This window comes from Hypanus sabinus, chromosome 2 (assembly GCF_030144855.1).
Source record: "Hypanus sabinus isolate sHypSab1 chromosome 2, sHypSab1.hap1, whole genome shotgun sequence".
NCBI lineage: Eukaryota > Metazoa > Chordata > Chondrichthyes > Myliobatiformes > Dasyatidae > Hypanus > Hypanus sabinus.
This window is the reverse complement of record NC_082707.1, coordinates 132329192-132346492: the sequence shown is the minus strand read 5'-3', so window position 1 is coordinate 132346492 and position 17301 is coordinate 132329192. Positions and strand designations below refer to the sequence as shown.

The 17301-nt window shown below is 39.3% G+C and overlaps 1 protein-coding gene across 13 annotated transcripts in view; it reads right to left on the bottom strand.

Moving 5' to 3' along the window:
• Positions 1-17301, bottom strand: part of LOC132383951 (alpha-(1,6)-fucosyltransferase) — an 825511-nt gene that overhangs the window by 142486 nt on the left and 665724 nt on the right. For all 13 annotated transcript variants that reach the window (XM_059955175.1, XM_059955226.1, XM_059955235.1 and 10 more), the window contains 2 exons: positions 14424-14586; positions 8969-9083 (listed from right to left, as the gene is read on the bottom strand). In XM_059955175.1, coding sequence (XP_059811158.1) covers positions 8969-9083; positions 14424-14586 — 278 coding nt within the window. The remainder of the gene's footprint in view (positions 1-8968; positions 9084-14423; positions 14587-17301) is intronic.

The following is a 17301-nucleotide window of genomic DNA, read 5'->3' as shown; positions in this document are numbered from 1 at the left end:
ATTATGATGATAAACAATTGTCTGAATGTGACTAAAAACAGGGGGAAATAATTGAAATTAATACACAGCCAGCTCAATCACTGCCTCTTGGAAGACTGCAGGAATCTGCCACTCCTCAGACATTATTTCTATATCAGCCTAATAAATATAAATTTCAAGCTGCATTTAGCTGAACATTCCTCTTCTGTCCTGCACTTGATTCTGCCAATATCTGGCCCACATCTCATATTGATTACCCCCTATATGTGATATATCTAGCAATACCTTTAAATTACTCCTGCAACGCTAACCTATTGGTCAATCTAAATTAAATAATTATCTGGAAACATATTAAGGATTATTTGGACAAAGTACATGGCACAGATGAATTCAAAAGGAAGTAAAATCTACTGATATTCTGTCTTTTCTTAACAACTTCCACATACTCCTTTGTTTTCTTTAAAGTTACAGACCAAAGATGTTGCTATTAATTTTGAGGCAGTTTCTACAGAAGGTTAGTACACAGGGGCCAAGGTCAGTGTCCATGGAGACCTGCTGACCAGAGTTATTTGGTTGGATAAGTTGTTATGTTGAATAGCTAAAACAAGTCTGATTGATCTCTGCAAGAAAGGGCAAGGATGCGGCTAAAGAGGTGCCAATAGCAACAGCAAGCAGGTGCTGGAAAACAAGTAATAAAAATGTTAGTCAGGCTTGAAATGCAGTGATTTTTCTGGAGGGGAAGAGAAAAGCTCATCAAAACCACAGAAAGTCTCTGTGGTGATTCTCATCAAACAGTTATGAGGCCTATAAGAACCATGGAGTTGAGGTTGAAGAGCCGTGCAAAGAGATGATAACAGCCCCTGTATTAATAACTCTGCAGCACCATTGAAGCACCGTGACATGTTGCTTTTCCATGCCTCTTACTCCAGTAATGAAGTGCAATGAGTGGCAGGTTGTTTGGAAAGCCAGACACATCAGCCTAAAGATACCATGTTAAGCTCTCTTAAAAGTTAACTTGGTTCTAAGGGGACAACACAGCTCACACCGAGTGGTACTCAAAGACATTCTTAAAATTCTTCAAGCATCAACAGCAACTGAGAGTGAACATAAATAGCTCCAGCAAAGATGCATAAAAATTCCTGCCGGAAACCTATTCAATTTAGTCCACTGCCTTTTGCTGATTGTTACACAAATTTATCCTTACCAAATCGTGAGAGGAGTATTATTCACTTTTCAATAAATACTCTGCACATTTTCTTTCAGTCAGGGTAAGGACAAAAATCTGGATCTGGCATGAGTTTTGGCAGCTAACAAATACCCATCTTATATAATTCATTCAATAGTAATGTGACTGAAGTAATCTGAACCACACCATGTTAAAAGCAGCATATTCTGACAATTTTCCAGGTAATGCTAGTTTTAGCAGATCAGCATAGGAAGCTAACTGAAGAAAATTCACAAACACGGCAACATTCATAAGGAATTGGCAAGTGATCATATCTGAACCACAATACTTATTCATTTGCATAATTAGGACAAGACCATGGCATTAAAGAAGTCTGCCTCTGAGGAATGATTTTGAGCACTCCAGAATAAACCATGCCTTGCTCCTTTGCAAGAGACGTATAAACTAGAGGTACCTTGAAAATAAAATAATTGCTACAGATAAAGGAACAGGTTTAAATTTTGAAACAGGTGCTTTTTTTGAGGTAGTTTTTTTTTCTAAATGCAAGCTGATTATAAACTTTCAATGATATTACTTCAGGAAGCAACACGATTGATACATTCAATGTAGAAATTACAAACTTATTGCACATTTTAAATTTATGCTAATATTATAATATGTGTAATAGTACATTTGTAGGCATTTTATGGATAATTGCAAGTTTTGGCAATTTGTTTGTCAGTAGCTAATATGTGAAAAACAATCATCTGCACTTGCTTATAATCTAGTATTTCCTTTACTCATGGTATTTACAGACTGGCGAATAGCACTTGGATAATTTGTACCCTTATTAACTAAGACAGCAATTTTCAGCCATTACAATTTACATTTTACTCTTTCCATAGTGTGAATTTATGTATCCCTATGGTCACTTAAAGAATTCCTAGCAGCTGAGTCTCTTGCAAAAATTTATGAGAATGCACAAAATATGCCGTTACATCTACAATCATGAAGATCCTCTTTGGTATCATAGAGCATTAATTGCATTTCATCAGTTTCACATTAAGTACTTGCATTTTTTCTAAATATATGATGGTTGGCCGTAAAATTCAATATGCAGAACATTTTTTTATTGTAATTTTTTTTTGCCAAAAACTTTCAGTTGAAGTACTGTAGATCTTCTTCCAAGAGACTATAAGCTTCAATTTGGTCGAAGTGAAGAATTCATTCAATTTTATCTCATTATAGATTATTATATGGTTCTCAATTTTGACACAGTCTTTTCCCTTTCCGCATGTGACAAGCATTGCCACATCCACAGAAAACTTTCCTGTGCAACATTTATCAGGTTGTCAGTTAAGTTTGAACTAATGGCACCAAATGCAGCTGTTTAAAATGACTGTTCTTCACCTTGGCTCGAACTGTCCCTCTGATAAGGCACAAGCAACCATTTTCTTTATTCAATCCTTTGTACCATTTCCTAAGGGGAACTTCTCTGAGCTATCAGCAGTGAATCATATCCAGCTCAGTTTGGGATCATGTTCCTCTGATAACACATGCCTTTTATTCTCAAAAAACATCCTTATCTAGTCTCTATAGGCTATAGGAATGACCTTCATTTTATTCTCATTATTCACACATAAAACTCACATGACCTGTGTGTCTTTTACTTCTCATTTCAGAAGAAAATTGATTAGTGTGCCAACACCTTTCCTCTCAGCACCTGTTCCTCACCTTGAGAGAACTGGCTGTCTTCTTCTCACTTAGTTGGGTGAGACTGTGTCCAGTCTGACTGTCCCTGACCATTTCCTGCTCTGATGCTTTGCCTTAGCGTGAGTTGCACTACGAATCAGCAATGTATAAGTCTAACCTTCAAGACGCTGCTTCTTCTTTCACTGTTAATAAAATTAAGCATAGGATAAGTTCAGAACATTAATTGTAAAATAAGAGCTAAGACTTCAGCTTTACTTGTGAGTAAACCTCAGTTAATTAATTCACAAAGATCCAGGTTTAAGAAATTGATGGAATAACATTTCTGTTCAATTCTCATTGGTATATTTGACAAACACAATGTTATACGAAGCCTACCCTACAGAGTAATTCAGTATTTTAAAAGGAACTCTAACAACTAATACTATTGTCATTAAACATTTGTGTGACCTCATTGGAAATAGTTTATAAATATTTAATAACATAGATCGTATACTTCAGAGTCACCCATATCTTTTATGTCTCATCTGTAAAACAACTTGCTCTGTTCAAAATTACAATATCAGCAATAATACTTCTAATATTGAAGTATAATTCAGGATTGTGAGTACCACTCTTGCAAGAATTTGCAGTTTCAGAATACTTTTCAGACACTTGTGCACATTACAGAACCTTGCTAGATGCATGATTCTTTACAGAAATTTATGCTTTTGCTGTCCATTGATAAGAAACACTGCACAAAAGAACGTTTCTTTCTCGGATAGGTGAAGCCTAGTTTTAATCATGGAATGACTGAATATTGCACTATTTTACAGTGGAAAGTGAATTCTTAAGGCCTAATCCTCAATTCAATTTGATTGAATTGCAGCTGATCTGTACTTCAACCTACTTATCCATCTTTGATCAATATATCTCTAGATAAGCTAAACAAGCAAAAATCTATTGACTTCAATCTCAAAAGTTACAACTGAATTGATCAGTGACAGCAACTTAAATATGGTCATGATTTCAATCTTGATTATACTTTAAAGTTCACTTGTACAAATAGAAATATAGCCTACAATGATAGGCTTCACTGAAATGTGCTTTAGACTTTTTATTGATTTACTCACTGTATCTTGAATGTTTAATCTGTGTTGCAGCATTTGAAGCACTGGAAAAATCCAATGAAGCTTTTAAAGGGATTGGGATTTTAACAAGAAATTTTCTGCACTGTGATGCAAGCAGAAGAAAAAACAAGAATAATCTTGCAATTACCATAGCTTCTGTTAGCAGCCTCAAAGTACTTCACATTCAATTAACTGCACTGAAAATATTGCGAAGTAGGGTAACATGGTAGCTGGCTGTGTGCAGTATGCATGGTCCCATAAACAGATGAGAAGAGCCCTACTCATCAGACCCTCATGCTCAGTCATAGCCTTAATACAGAAGCAAACTGCTATCAAGGTGCCTGTAGTGGGGAAGTAGCCAACATCCATCTCCTTCTGCATTGTATTTCTCAAGGAAGACTTGAAGGGAATGGCGCTTAACAGCGACTCTTTCGAGCTCATCTGGTGAAACATCTTAATTTCTACTTTTGATGTCTCTCTTTTTCGTTTTCGGGGTGGATGGGTTCTGTCAGAGACTCTGACCTGGAGAGACACTCAGACTTCAGTTCTTTGCGGTGGAGGGACCCACTCCTGGTTGCTCACAAGCAGCCGCTTTTCAGAATCCCAAGGATGCGGCCTAAAAGAAGAGCATGCCTTTGGGTTTCCAAGGCTTCATGGCCCTGCGGACAGGCTGACTCAATGCTGGTGCACTGACCGAAGCGTCACGGGAGAACACGGAACATCAGAAACAGTCGATTGGTTGTCTGGGGCTCTGTACTCGGTGAATCTCAATATCTCAACATGTCTCCCTCTCTCTCCTTCTTTCCCTCCCTCCCGCTCTCCCTCTTCCCCTCCCTCCTCCTTTCTCTTTCCCTTCATGGGGGAGAATTTGTCACCGATACTCGAGTTGGAGAATGCAGGGAGGGAAAAAGCAACACAGCAGACTTTATCATTGCAAATCAGCAAGTTGTTTTGTTAAGTCTCCCCTCTCACTGTAAAGGGTGACACCTCTCTGTCCTTGGGAGAGGGAGAGGGACTGTGGTATGTTGAATTGTCGGAGTGGATGTTTAGCTTTTGTTGTACTGCAGATCATGGTCTTTATTGGGAGCTTTGCTATTGCTTGCTTGGTGGGTGGAGGGTGCCGATGCTTTCTTTTGCTGAAGTAAGTGGAGGAGGGGTGGGTTCCTTTGCTGCTACATGTGTGTACGTGGGAGGGGGTAGTAGGTGTGGTGGGGGACCTTTGGGGTTCTAACGTTTTCTCTGTCACTCATTCTTTGGGGCTCTCCTGTTTTCATGGATGGCTGCAAAGAACAAGAATTTCAGGATGTGTATTGTTTATATTTCTCTGATATTAAATGGAACCACTGAAACTATCGAATGCAGTGGTCTTCATTGACTTTCATCTCAAATTGACATGTGACACAGATCTCTGTGATCTATGGTTGTTCCTAGGGATGCACACAGACACCAACACTGACTGCTACAGGAAGTGCCTGGAAGATAGTTCAGACAGCCTAAGCTTGCTAATCTTCCAGTGTAAGGCACTCTCAACAAATAAGCACTGCAGACTGCCACACTGACCAACTGGTGAGGGATGATATTTGTACCACAATAAATAACCTCTCATACTTGCTGCTGATGGAATACCTGTACACTATTGTGAGCAAACATATTAACACAGAGGATAATGATTGATGAATGCATATTGTATAATTGCAAATTTTATGGATAACATACATTTTGGGGAAAAGTTATGGGTTCATGAACAAATGCTCAGTTCATCTGTTTTTAGTTGTGCTATTTAAGGGATAAATTATTATCAAGATCATTGTGAGAACTTTTTGACTTTAGCCTTGTGCAATCTGTCATTTTCAATTAATTATACAGATGCAGACATCAGTTTAACAGGTCAGCTGAGCAATGTCATTTCTTCAGTATGGCTCTGAAGCATCAGTCTTAATTTATATGCTTCCATGTCTGGAGTGGTGCTGAATCAAAGCACTATTGAGCTACATTGACCATTAGAGGTTCAGAATTTAATAGCAATGAAGAACAAGATCAGCTCAACATTTTTTGTTCATTATTTAATATGTCAGGGCTTTGTGGCAGTGCATCAGAGTGAAGATGTCTCAGAGTTTATAATTATTAATCAGAACACCGTGTGATGATTTCAGAAGCATCAGTATAAATTTATTTCTGTTACTGATTCATTTAAGTAAACTTTAAGAACAGCTTAAAAAAGAAGCAATATTAGAGTATACTTTATTAAAGTACTTCCAGCTTCTGGTCTCACTTTCACTCTTCTTGTGAAACCCTGTATAACGGGGATGCTGTTTGTATAAGTACACTTATACAAAACAGGAATCAACAGTGGTGTGGCTCAATTTCATTACGCTTATCAACTTTACAGATTCAGTCAAAGTCATTTGTTGTCTTTTGCTCTGTGCAGAAGCTTTCCTACCTGACTCTTAACTAGTTATCCAGCATAGCACTGACATGTCATTTTGACTGCTGAGGCCAGTCTGCTTGCTAGCTGAGCATTTAACAAGGTGATGAAACACAGCTCCAACATCATCATTACTATTCCCCAGCAAAATAACTCCAGTCAAACTCCCAGCAACCTTCAAGCATCAATGAAGCTGAACAATTGCAATACCATTGTTGAATCACTTTGAAATGGCCTGAATTGTCCACCTTGCCCATCATCACACAGAATGACTTAACAAGAGCTTACCAACATCAATGTTCAAAGTGACAAGATATTGGTTTGTCAAGGCACCTGAAGGGAACGTGCCAACTGGATGCCACATGACAGACCACTCAAGTAAGGAACAGCACTCAAAATCAGAAATCGAAGACAAAATGAAGACAAGGAACTGATATGAAGCAACAGGCCCAAATACCAAACCTGGACAAAAGTGTGGAAACTTGTAAATCAAACTCCTTTTGTCTTCAATGAGAATTAATCATTTTGCAAAGAAAATTGATTTTTTTCTTCATTATTGCCACTGTGATGCACTGAACCAGGACTTCAAAGACTTCAAAGAGAGTACCAAGCCCACAGTGATGCAATTCACAGTCTATACAAGTAGATTACAAGCAGTTTACCCATACAAACCATTACAGTCAATATTTAAAATTGCAGAAATTCATTTCTAAGACATAAAAATCCCATGTAATAGTACAGGCCGTGCAAGTTACTCATCAACAGTATCAGTAAACCAATGAACCCTATCATGAGATATTTTTTGGAAAATAGGTCTTGCTATTTCATGGTTATTACTGGATATCCACAAAGTGGAAACTGCTTAGATGGTTGCAGCAGATTATTGTTGATTGAAAACTGAGTGCTGATTTAGACACCAGCAAGATCAGTGGCAATGAGAAAACTCTCAGGTGAAAAGGAGGGTTTATGTAAGTAATAGGTTTGGACTCCAAGATGGGAAGTAGGAGACAGAAATTTGGGGATGATGAGTCATCCTGGTGACTGTGCATTAAAACAGTCTAGTATTAAATATCATATGCCATCTCACTCAGTTTGAACCTACTTTCTGGTAATGATTCTCTGTAGAACAGAGGTACAGATGATACACAAATTCTCACATAAATAAGCCAATATCTGGGCAGTTACCAGGTACAGGTGTTCCACCAAGTGAAACTATGTTATATCCCACTTCATTTCCGCTGTTCGACTGCACTGTTTAAAAGCATTTCAAGATAATTTTTGTCGTTTAAAAAGCAATTTTCCTAGAATACCTAAGTCAGTCCTGAAATATGTTGGGACAGATTTACTGAGGGAATGAATCTAGAGATATCTTCTATGCCTTTGGACATGAGGAATTTCATATTATTTTTAGATGACAAATTGCTAAAAGGACTAATTGATGCAGAGACAAAACCAGGGACATTGATTATGCATATCTTGAGCTTATCTGAAGAAAGGATGGAGAAATGACCAGAGGTAGGGGAAAGAAAGAAATGGTTAGAAAGGGTATGCTCAAGGGCCAACACTGGAAAGAACCTGAAACACAGGGAGCAGAATAAAGAATGTATCAAGGGAAAGACCAAAACTATTTGATTTATATATCTAACAATTAACAGCTAAGAGAATGTGAAACGACATCACTAATAATAATTTTTTTGGTACTAAGGAAGATCTTCAGTACTAATTAACAGTTTACCTGCTGTTTAAAACATAAATACACTTGCAATGCCAGGAGTTAACTCTCAATATTTCAATGTTGGAGCAGCCCCTCAAACAGCAACATTTAGGTATTGGTAATCAACCTTGTATTTACATATGGCTTTAAGTTGCTATAGTAATGAGTCTTTAAGTAGCAGTCTACACCATTAGTGTTTATACTGACAGGAAGATCTGTATGCCATTAGGCGTGTGGACAAATGCACTATAGTGTGCTGGACTTCTGCATGATGCTCTCCAGGGTGCTGAAAGTTAACAAGGTGAATCTACGAACAATAGAGTTGTCTAGAGTAATGAAGCAGAAATCACAGATGGTGTGTACTTTTATTTGTGTACAAGTTGGTTGAAAAAAAACCTGAAAAAAACATTGCCTTTGAAAAGTCAGGAATAATAAATAGCTATTTGTCAAATACACAGTTCTATCTTTGCACCATTCTGTTGTTTTGCATTCGTTGTTGTATTCATTACTGCATTTATCATTACTTTGTGCACTATTCAACTCTGCTTGGCTAGCCATGAATTTCATTGTATCCTGGTATATATGACTATAAATGAATTTGTATATCTGTATCAATAGCAACTCACTTCTGCTCCAATGATCTTAGTTCATGAGTGACAATAAAAGAACTGAATGGTGTCAACAAGATTCCTCAGCTTCAAAAAATGAATAATAAAATTGAAGTAATCCTACTTTTGATTTTAACTCCAACTGAACACTGTCCATGCTTAGGATCTAGTTTTTGCCTTTCCTGCTCTGCAGTAAGCTGACATAAAAGGCAGCTCATGTTATGATTTCATGCCTACACTACTTCAGATTAGCAGTACCTGCAGATATGTTATTCTCCGCTGAACCAGTTCTGTCAGATCCTTGGCCTCCTTCTCTCTCCATTCACCAGCCCCATCTGTTTGACTGAGGTAGTATACATCTGTCATAATGGACCTAAGAATGCAAGGGAACACAAATCAGATTCATAAGGCAACATAATTGCCACTTCATGGCTCACAAACAACACTATCAAGGGAATGGCTATCACAAAAATTAGATCAATGGCCTGCTTCTTTCTCTCTCACTTTCCCTGGGAGAAATTTTAATTTGATGAAAAGGAATAGGTCTATGGCAGTTTGTTTCAAAAGCTGCACCAAATCTACTACTAGGCTAATCCAAACCCAATGGGGGAAAGAAACTCCACTATTTCAAAGATTCTGCTGCACAATCTCTTTCCCCTGTCACTTTTTGCATCCAAGCAGAGTCAAGAAAGTAGAAAAGTCTGATCTAGCATTGTCTTGAGGAACCAGATCAACCTCTAAAGTTCAGTAATCACTTAAATTCACTTCATAGTACTTTATGAAGACCAGCAAGATCCTTGCTTCAACTTTGCTCATCACTGATTGAGCTGAGTTTGGCTAGGCTGCTAACAGATCAGCCGGATTACTGAACTAATGGGCAACAAAATATAATGACAATTCCTGTCCTTCATCATCAGTCAATGCCAATGATCATATAGTGAGGCTTAGCTCTTACTACAATTAACTCCCTCATTCCAGGTACAGCGAGTGTGCCCATTTCAAGGCTACAACATACTGTGCAACTGCACCCACTGACCCCAGCACAATGACATCAGGGTCAAAAGGAAGGAAATAAAACTGTAAGTGTTATATGTTTCCATTGAAGGTGAAGCTGGCAAAATGCAGCATAGTGAGAAGCAATGCTAACACTAAAACTGAGTTGTGATCAACCTTCCATGGAGATTGAACAGCTGCATAATCTCCTTGCCCTTCAGGAAAACCAGTAGCAACACATAAAATCTCTGAATGTTCTCTTGCTTGCAATGTTTTTTCTATTAATCAGATTATATAATGATTGACATTTTAAAGTGATTCCATTAATTTCTCTTCACTCTTAATTTCATTATTCACTCTTTTGTGTACAGTACTGTGTCTTTGGCACATATCATAGCTAGGGTGCCTAACACGTTTGTACATTTCTGAACTTGTCAACATAGCAGGAGCAAAGGATGTGGGGAATGGTGAGTGTGGAGCACTTCAGGAGGGCTGTGTGACAGGCGGCACAGAAGGAGTGTCAGGGGTGGGGAGTGTTGCAGGCACAGGCACACCTAGCCTTGAGACACTAGGCAAGGTAATTTGATTCCAAACAACTGGTTTATTGATCATTACAGAATGTCTCTCTGGTACAGCCCGCTTCCTTCCCTCTCCCTTCCCTTTTTACCATCTGTGATTCCCCATCATCCTGCCCCTTCCCACTCTCAGCTTTCAGTCCATATCAGAATCAGGTTTATCATCATTCACATAAAATTTCTAACATGAGGAAATCTGCAGATGCTGGAAATTCACACTACACACACAAAATGGTGGTGGAACACAGCAGGCCAGGCAGCATCTATAGGGAGAAGCACTGTCGACGTTTCGGGCTGAGACCTTTCGTCAGGACTAACTGAAAAGAAAGATACTAAGAGATTTGAAAGTAGGAGGGGGAGGAGGAAATGTGAAATGATAGGAGAAGACCGGAGGGGGTGGAATAAAGCTAAGAGCTGGAAAGGTGATTGGCAAAAGTGATACAGAGCTGGGGAAGGGAAAGGATCTTGGGACGGGAGGCCTAGGGAGAAAGAAAGGGGGAGGGGAGCACCAGAAGGAGATGGAGAACAGGCAGAGTGATGGGCAGAGAGAGAGAAAAAAACAAACAACTTTGTCAGGGATGGGGTAAGAAGGGGAGGAGGGGCATTAATGAAAGTTAGATAAGTCAATATTCATGCCATCAGGTTGGAGGCTACCCAGCTGGTATATAAGGTGTTGTTCCTCCAACCTGAGTTTGGATTCATTTTGACAGTAGAGGAGGCCATGGATAGAGATATCAGAATGGGAATGGGACGCGGAATTAAAATACCTACTCCCCTTCTTAACCCATCCCTGACATATTTAGTTGTTCATTTTATTTCTCTCTCTCTGCCCATCACTTTGCCTATTCTCCATCTCCCTCTGGTGCTCCCCTCCCCCTTTCTTTCTCCCTAGGCCTCCCGTCCCATGATCCTTTCCTTTCTCCAGCTCTGTATCACTTTTGCCTATCACCTTTCCAGCTCTTAGCTTCATCCCACCCCCTCCAGTCTTCTCCTATCATTTTGCATTTCCCCCTTACCCTCCTGCTTTCAAACCTCTTAGTATCTTTCCTTTCAGTTAGTCCTGACGAAGGGTCTCGGCCCGAAACGTCGACAGTGCTTCTCCCTATAGATGCTGCCTGGCCTGTTGTGTTCCATCAGCATTTTGTGTGTGTTGTTCACATAAAATTTGTTTTTTTTGTGACAGTAGTACAGTGCAATACATAAAGTTACTACAGCATTGTGCAGAGATATATATATATATATATATATAGAGAGAGAGAGACATACACCCCTGAGACCTTTGCACTGTACTGAGTATGTTTAAATCCTGCACCTAATAACTTGTTATATCCCAAATGGTACTGAAGGATGTCATAGGAGATCAGGAATTAGCCTAGATTATATTGTCTACCAATCTTCCCATAAAAGATCAATACTAATTAGGATGTAACCATTTAATTCAGTGTTATCTGTGTTAATTTCATTTCCACTTTGAGGCACTGAAGATAAAGACTTCATAATATGCCAACCATGTAAAGATACAAAGAGTACCACTACCCACATCAGTTGGACAGTTCAAGAAAAACAGCTTAATTAAAGGGGACAACCAATCGAATGGCATATTTCAACATTCCCAGCCTTTGGGCAAGCTGCTTCACTTCAATTATCACCTTATGCATGACTGAGTATTACTGCTGTTGACCCATGGCTTGACAAGAGACACACATTCACTTGGATAATTTCGGGTGTTTTCCCAAAGTGCGGATGCTGATGTCGGAGATGGAAGTTTGGAACAGTGGTGTTGTGCCACAGCAGGTCACAGGCAGCAAGATAAAACAGCGAACAGTTCAACTGGTAGAAACCAGATTATAAAATAGTACTGCAATTAATTCAATGGCTCTCCATGATGGGAAGTATTCACTTTTACGATTTTCTGCATGATTGTGCCACTCAAAGCTGGGATAAAGTCCTAAATATTTCAAGTATTTCTTAAAACTGAAGGAAATTTTAAGTTGAATTATCAGATTGGATCAATGGGTGTGAAAGCTGATAAATCCAGTTGACACAAACTAATATGTTCAGTAGAACAGAAAACGAGAGCATCTTACAACTGTGCACTTAGCCTCATTTTGAGCATCAGTTGAAGGTAATACTAACTGGGTATTTATAAGAAAGATACTTGCTTTATGTTGAAGAGGAATTAAAGCATAGTCTTGGCTCTTATGTCTCAATCAATGGCCCTTATGTCTGCTGAGTTCAAATGAAAGAGAATACATCTGTGTGCTTTGCTGACTTTCACTGCCAAGGTTCATGGATTCAGCTAGGTGTGTGGAAGAGATTTTTGTTAAATGTCAATGCCTCCAGAAAAAGTAAAGGAAAGGGACCCAATGCAGTAAAGTAATTCTTTTCCAATTCACACCCAGGTCAATAGCTTCAATTACAAAAGTCAGAATCAGGTTTAATATCACCACCAGAAGTCATGAAATGTGTTGTTTTACAGCAGCAGTATATTGCAATACATAATTTAAAAACTGTAAATTACTCTCTTTATATATTACATATAATTAATTGATTAAATTAAATAAGTAGAATAAAAAGAGAACAAAAATAAGGTTTATTGGCAGTGAGGAGGTGCTATTTCCAACCTGCACTGAGATCCAGTTGTAGAGGGAGGCACAGAGGCCCAGGTTTTGGAACTTGTTGATTAGTACTGAACTCTTTCTAAACTCCTTCATTAGAAAACAATATTATTCCACTTCTTGCAAATTGCAACCACAAAATAATTATGATAAGACAGCCTTCACACACTAGGAAGATGCTCTACAATCAGGATTGATCTTTAATCAAGCTGAAGTGCCCCGATTAGGGCAGAATCAAACAGGTTAAATGACAGAGAATTAAAATAAAATGTCCAAGTAAGGGCAAGAATATAATGGATCGCACAAAGGGAGTATCTCCAACGGGATGAGGCCAGGATAAGCTGAAGAAGTTGATAAATTGGAGAGAGGGACAGAGAAAGTGCATTAGAGAGTGAGAGGGAGGGAGAGAGGGGAGGGTAGAAAAGAGGAAGGGGAGGGAGAGAGAGAATGTGCAGGAGAGGGAGAGGAGTGGAACAGAGTGGGTAGGTGGGCAAGGGGTGAGAGAGAGGTGGAGGAGGAGAGAAGGGGAGGGTGGATGGGGGAAATGGGGAGGAGAGGGTGCAGTGAAAGGGGAGAGGGCAAGGAGAGAGTGAGAAGGGGAGAAGGGGTAATTGTTTATGCAAGAGTATTTTTTCCATACTAACTTCAGCATTCATTTACAATACTACACCAAACTCACTCAAAGAGAATTTCACAGTAGAACTGACAACAATGGTAACGTCACTGATCAGGACCCAATACTTACTGGCTTAACATGCATGGAATTTTCAATATTGTATGACACGTCTTGAAGCCTGTGGCTGAAATGACAGCTCTCAGCAAACACTAAGTGTGTAAATTAACAAAATATTGTTATACAGAATTGTCAGCACAAAGCAAAGCCCTGGCTGACAAAGAAGTTAGATCCTCAGAATAATTTGTTCACATGTCCAGACCACCAAGCTAATGCTCCCAGAGTTTACAATGATATCAGCTATCAGAAACAGTATTGAAAGAAATACATTTAAACCTGGGATTTAGGGCCTGCTTGTGGTGAATTATAAAATAGTAATCAATATGAAGCTCCACAGGACATCAGAAACTGCAACACTGAAGACTGAAAAGATTCATAGGACATAGACTGAATTGCTAACTCAAATCCATCTGGAAAACTCATCTTTTTGCTTCATAAATGTTCGCTTTATGTTGCTGTTTGAAGAATTTTAAGTCTGACCTGGGCCCTCAATCCTGATTCAGAGTCTGAGGTGGATTGCTCAAGGATCTGCATTGCAGGGAATTGTGAAACAATGGAGTGCAAAGGATTCTCAACACCGTCAAAACCTGCAATGATTTTTTTTGCATTTACACGTGCAATTGGTTGAAATCGTATAAAGCACTCTGAAATTGACACTTTTCTAATGTAACATCTTATTGAAATGGATGAACACTGTTTCTCTTGGTCTTTAACAGGGCTTTTAGTGGCTTTGATCAGCCGCCAGCGTGACAGAAACAAAATGTTTACACCAGTAATGAGTGTGGGGTCCTTACCTGTGCTGGTCACCCAGGTTCTCAAGTAATACATCTGCCTGCTTTTGTGCTTCATCGCCTTCAAGTTTTTTCACTTTCTTGACTTCACTCTGCATGAAGAACCAGAGCTCTTTCAGTCCATTTTCAATCTTACGCCTTAGCTCCTCGTGTTCTTTCCCAGGACCTGCCACATAAGTAACACAACAGTGAGCTGAGAAATTCTAATCAATTTATTTCATTAGCTCATTCTCTTTAAATAAAAGGTCTGACTTGAGGTATATGATAAGCTGAATTAAAAAATATATATACATTTAACTAGTTATGATCCAGTTGCATTAAATTAAGTCAAATAATATTTATTATTGGCATATGATAATAGTATATGATGAAGGTAGAGCAGTGGATATGGTGTATGAGAATTTTAGTAAGGAGTTTGACTAGGCTCCTCATTGTAGGCTTATTCAGAAGATCAGGAGGCAAGGGATCCAGGGAAACTCAACTGTGTGGATTCAAAATTGACTTGCCCACAGAGGGCAGACTGTGGTAGGAAATTGAGCATGTTCTGCCTGGACATCGGTGTCCAGCAGGGTTCCACAGGAAACTCTGCTTTTTGTGACATTTATAAATTACTTGGAAGGGAGGAAGTGGAGTAGCAGATTCGTAAGTTTGCAGATGACACTAAGGTTGATCATGTTGTGGACAGTGTAGAATGCTGCTGTAAGTTACAAAGGGACATTGACAGGATGCAGAGCTGGGCTGATAGGAGGCAGATGGAGTTCAATTTGGAAAAGTGTGAAATGATACTCTTTGGAAGGCTGCACTTGAAGGCAGAGTACAGGGTTAATGGCAGGATTCTTAGTAGTGTGGAACAGAGGGATCTAGGGGTTCATGCCTACAGACCCGTCAAAGTTGCTGCGCAAGTTGAAGATGACGTTGGCCTTCATTAGTCAGGGAATTGGATTCAAGAGATGCGAGGTTATGTTGAAGCTCCACAAAGCTCTGGTTAGACCACAATTGAAACATTTGTGTTTAGCTCCGATGCTGCAGTATAGGAAGGATGTGGAAGCTTTAGAGAGGGTGCAGAGGAGATTTATCAGGATGCTTCCTGGATTAGAGAACATGTCTTGTGTGGGAAGTTTAAGTAAGCTAAAGAGGATGAGAGGTGACTTGATAGAGGTGTCTAAGATGTTTAGAGGCATAGATAAAGTGGTCATCTAGCACCTTCTTCCCCAGAGTGGAAATGACAAATAAGAGAGGGCATAATTTAAAGGTATTTAGAGGAAAGTACAGGAGGATATTAGAGGTAGGTTTTTTTTTTACTCACAGAATGGTGTGTGGAATGCAGTCCTACTGGTGGTTGGAGAGGCAGATATATTAGGGAGATTTAAGCAACTCTTAGATAGGCACATGGATGAAAGAAAAATGGAGGGCAGCAAGGCTTCGCTGATTGATGTTTGAGTATGTTAAAAGATTGACAAAACATGGACTGAAGGGCCTGTACTATTCTGCATATGTTCTATATTCAAAGAAAATTTAGATTAAAATCACTTGATGTTTGAACTATACAGAAGAATCATTTTTAAGATTGCTTAATCTTGGAAAACACAGGACAGGAAACTGAAAAAAATATTCAGATATACAGTATGAGGAGTTAAAGAGGCGAGAATGGATATGATATTGGATCGCTGAAAAATGATGCAGGAGAATTGGTAATGGGGAACAAAGAAATGGTGGACAAACTTAATAAGCATTTTGTGTCAGTCTTCACTGTGGAAGACACTAGCAGTATAGCAGTAATTCAAGGGCATCAGGGGGTAGAGTGTAGTTACTATTACTAGGAAGAAAGTGCTTGTGAAGCTGAAAAGTCTGAGGGAGATAACTGGACCGGATGGACTACACCCCATGGTTCTGAAAGAGGCAGCTGAAGAGATAATGAAAACATTAGTAATGATCTCTCAAGAATTACTAGAGCCTAGCATGGTTCCAGTGGACTGGAAAATTACAAATGTCACCCCATTCTTTAAGAAGAGAGGGAGGCAGACGAAAGAGGAATATAAGCTAGCTGTCCTGAGTTCAATGGTTGGGAAGATGTTGGAGTCCACTATTAAGGATAAGTACTTGGAAGCGCATGGTAAAGTAGGCCAAAGTCAGCATGGCTTCCTTATGGAGAAATCTTCCCTGACAAATCAACTGGAATTCTTTGAGGCAGGATAGACAAAGGACAGTCAGTGTATGTTCTTTATTTGGATTTTCAGAAGACCTTTGACAATGTGCTGCACATGAGGCTGCTTAATAAGACTATTACAGGAAATACACTAACATGAAGAAAGGATTGGCTGACTGACAGGAGGCAAAGAGTTGGAATAAAGGGTGTCTATTCTGGGTGGTTGTCCTAACCAGTGGCTTTCAGAAAGGCTTGGTATTGGTATCTCTTCCTTTCATGTTATCTCAACAACTTGGATGACAGAATTGATGGCTTTGTGGCCAGATTTGCAGGTGTTACAAAGATAGGTGGAAGGGCACATAGTGTGAGGAAGCAGGAAGTCTGCAGAAGGACTTGGACAGATTACGAGAAATAGCAAAGAAGTGGCAAATGGAATATAGTGTAGGTAAGTGCATTGTCGTGCACGTTTGTAGAAGGAATAGAGGCACAGACTATGTTATAAACAGGGAGAAAGTTCAGAAATCAGAGGTACAAAGGGACTTGGCAGTCCTTGTGCAAGATTCCTTAGAGGTTAACTTGGAGCTTGAGTCTGTGATAAGGATGGCAAATGCAACGTTGGCGTTGAACCAGGATGCAATGCTGAGATTTTAGAAGGCATTGGCCAGATGGCACTTGGAGTATTGCGAGCTGTTTTGGGCCCCTTATCTCAGAAAAAATGTGCTGGTATTGGAGAAG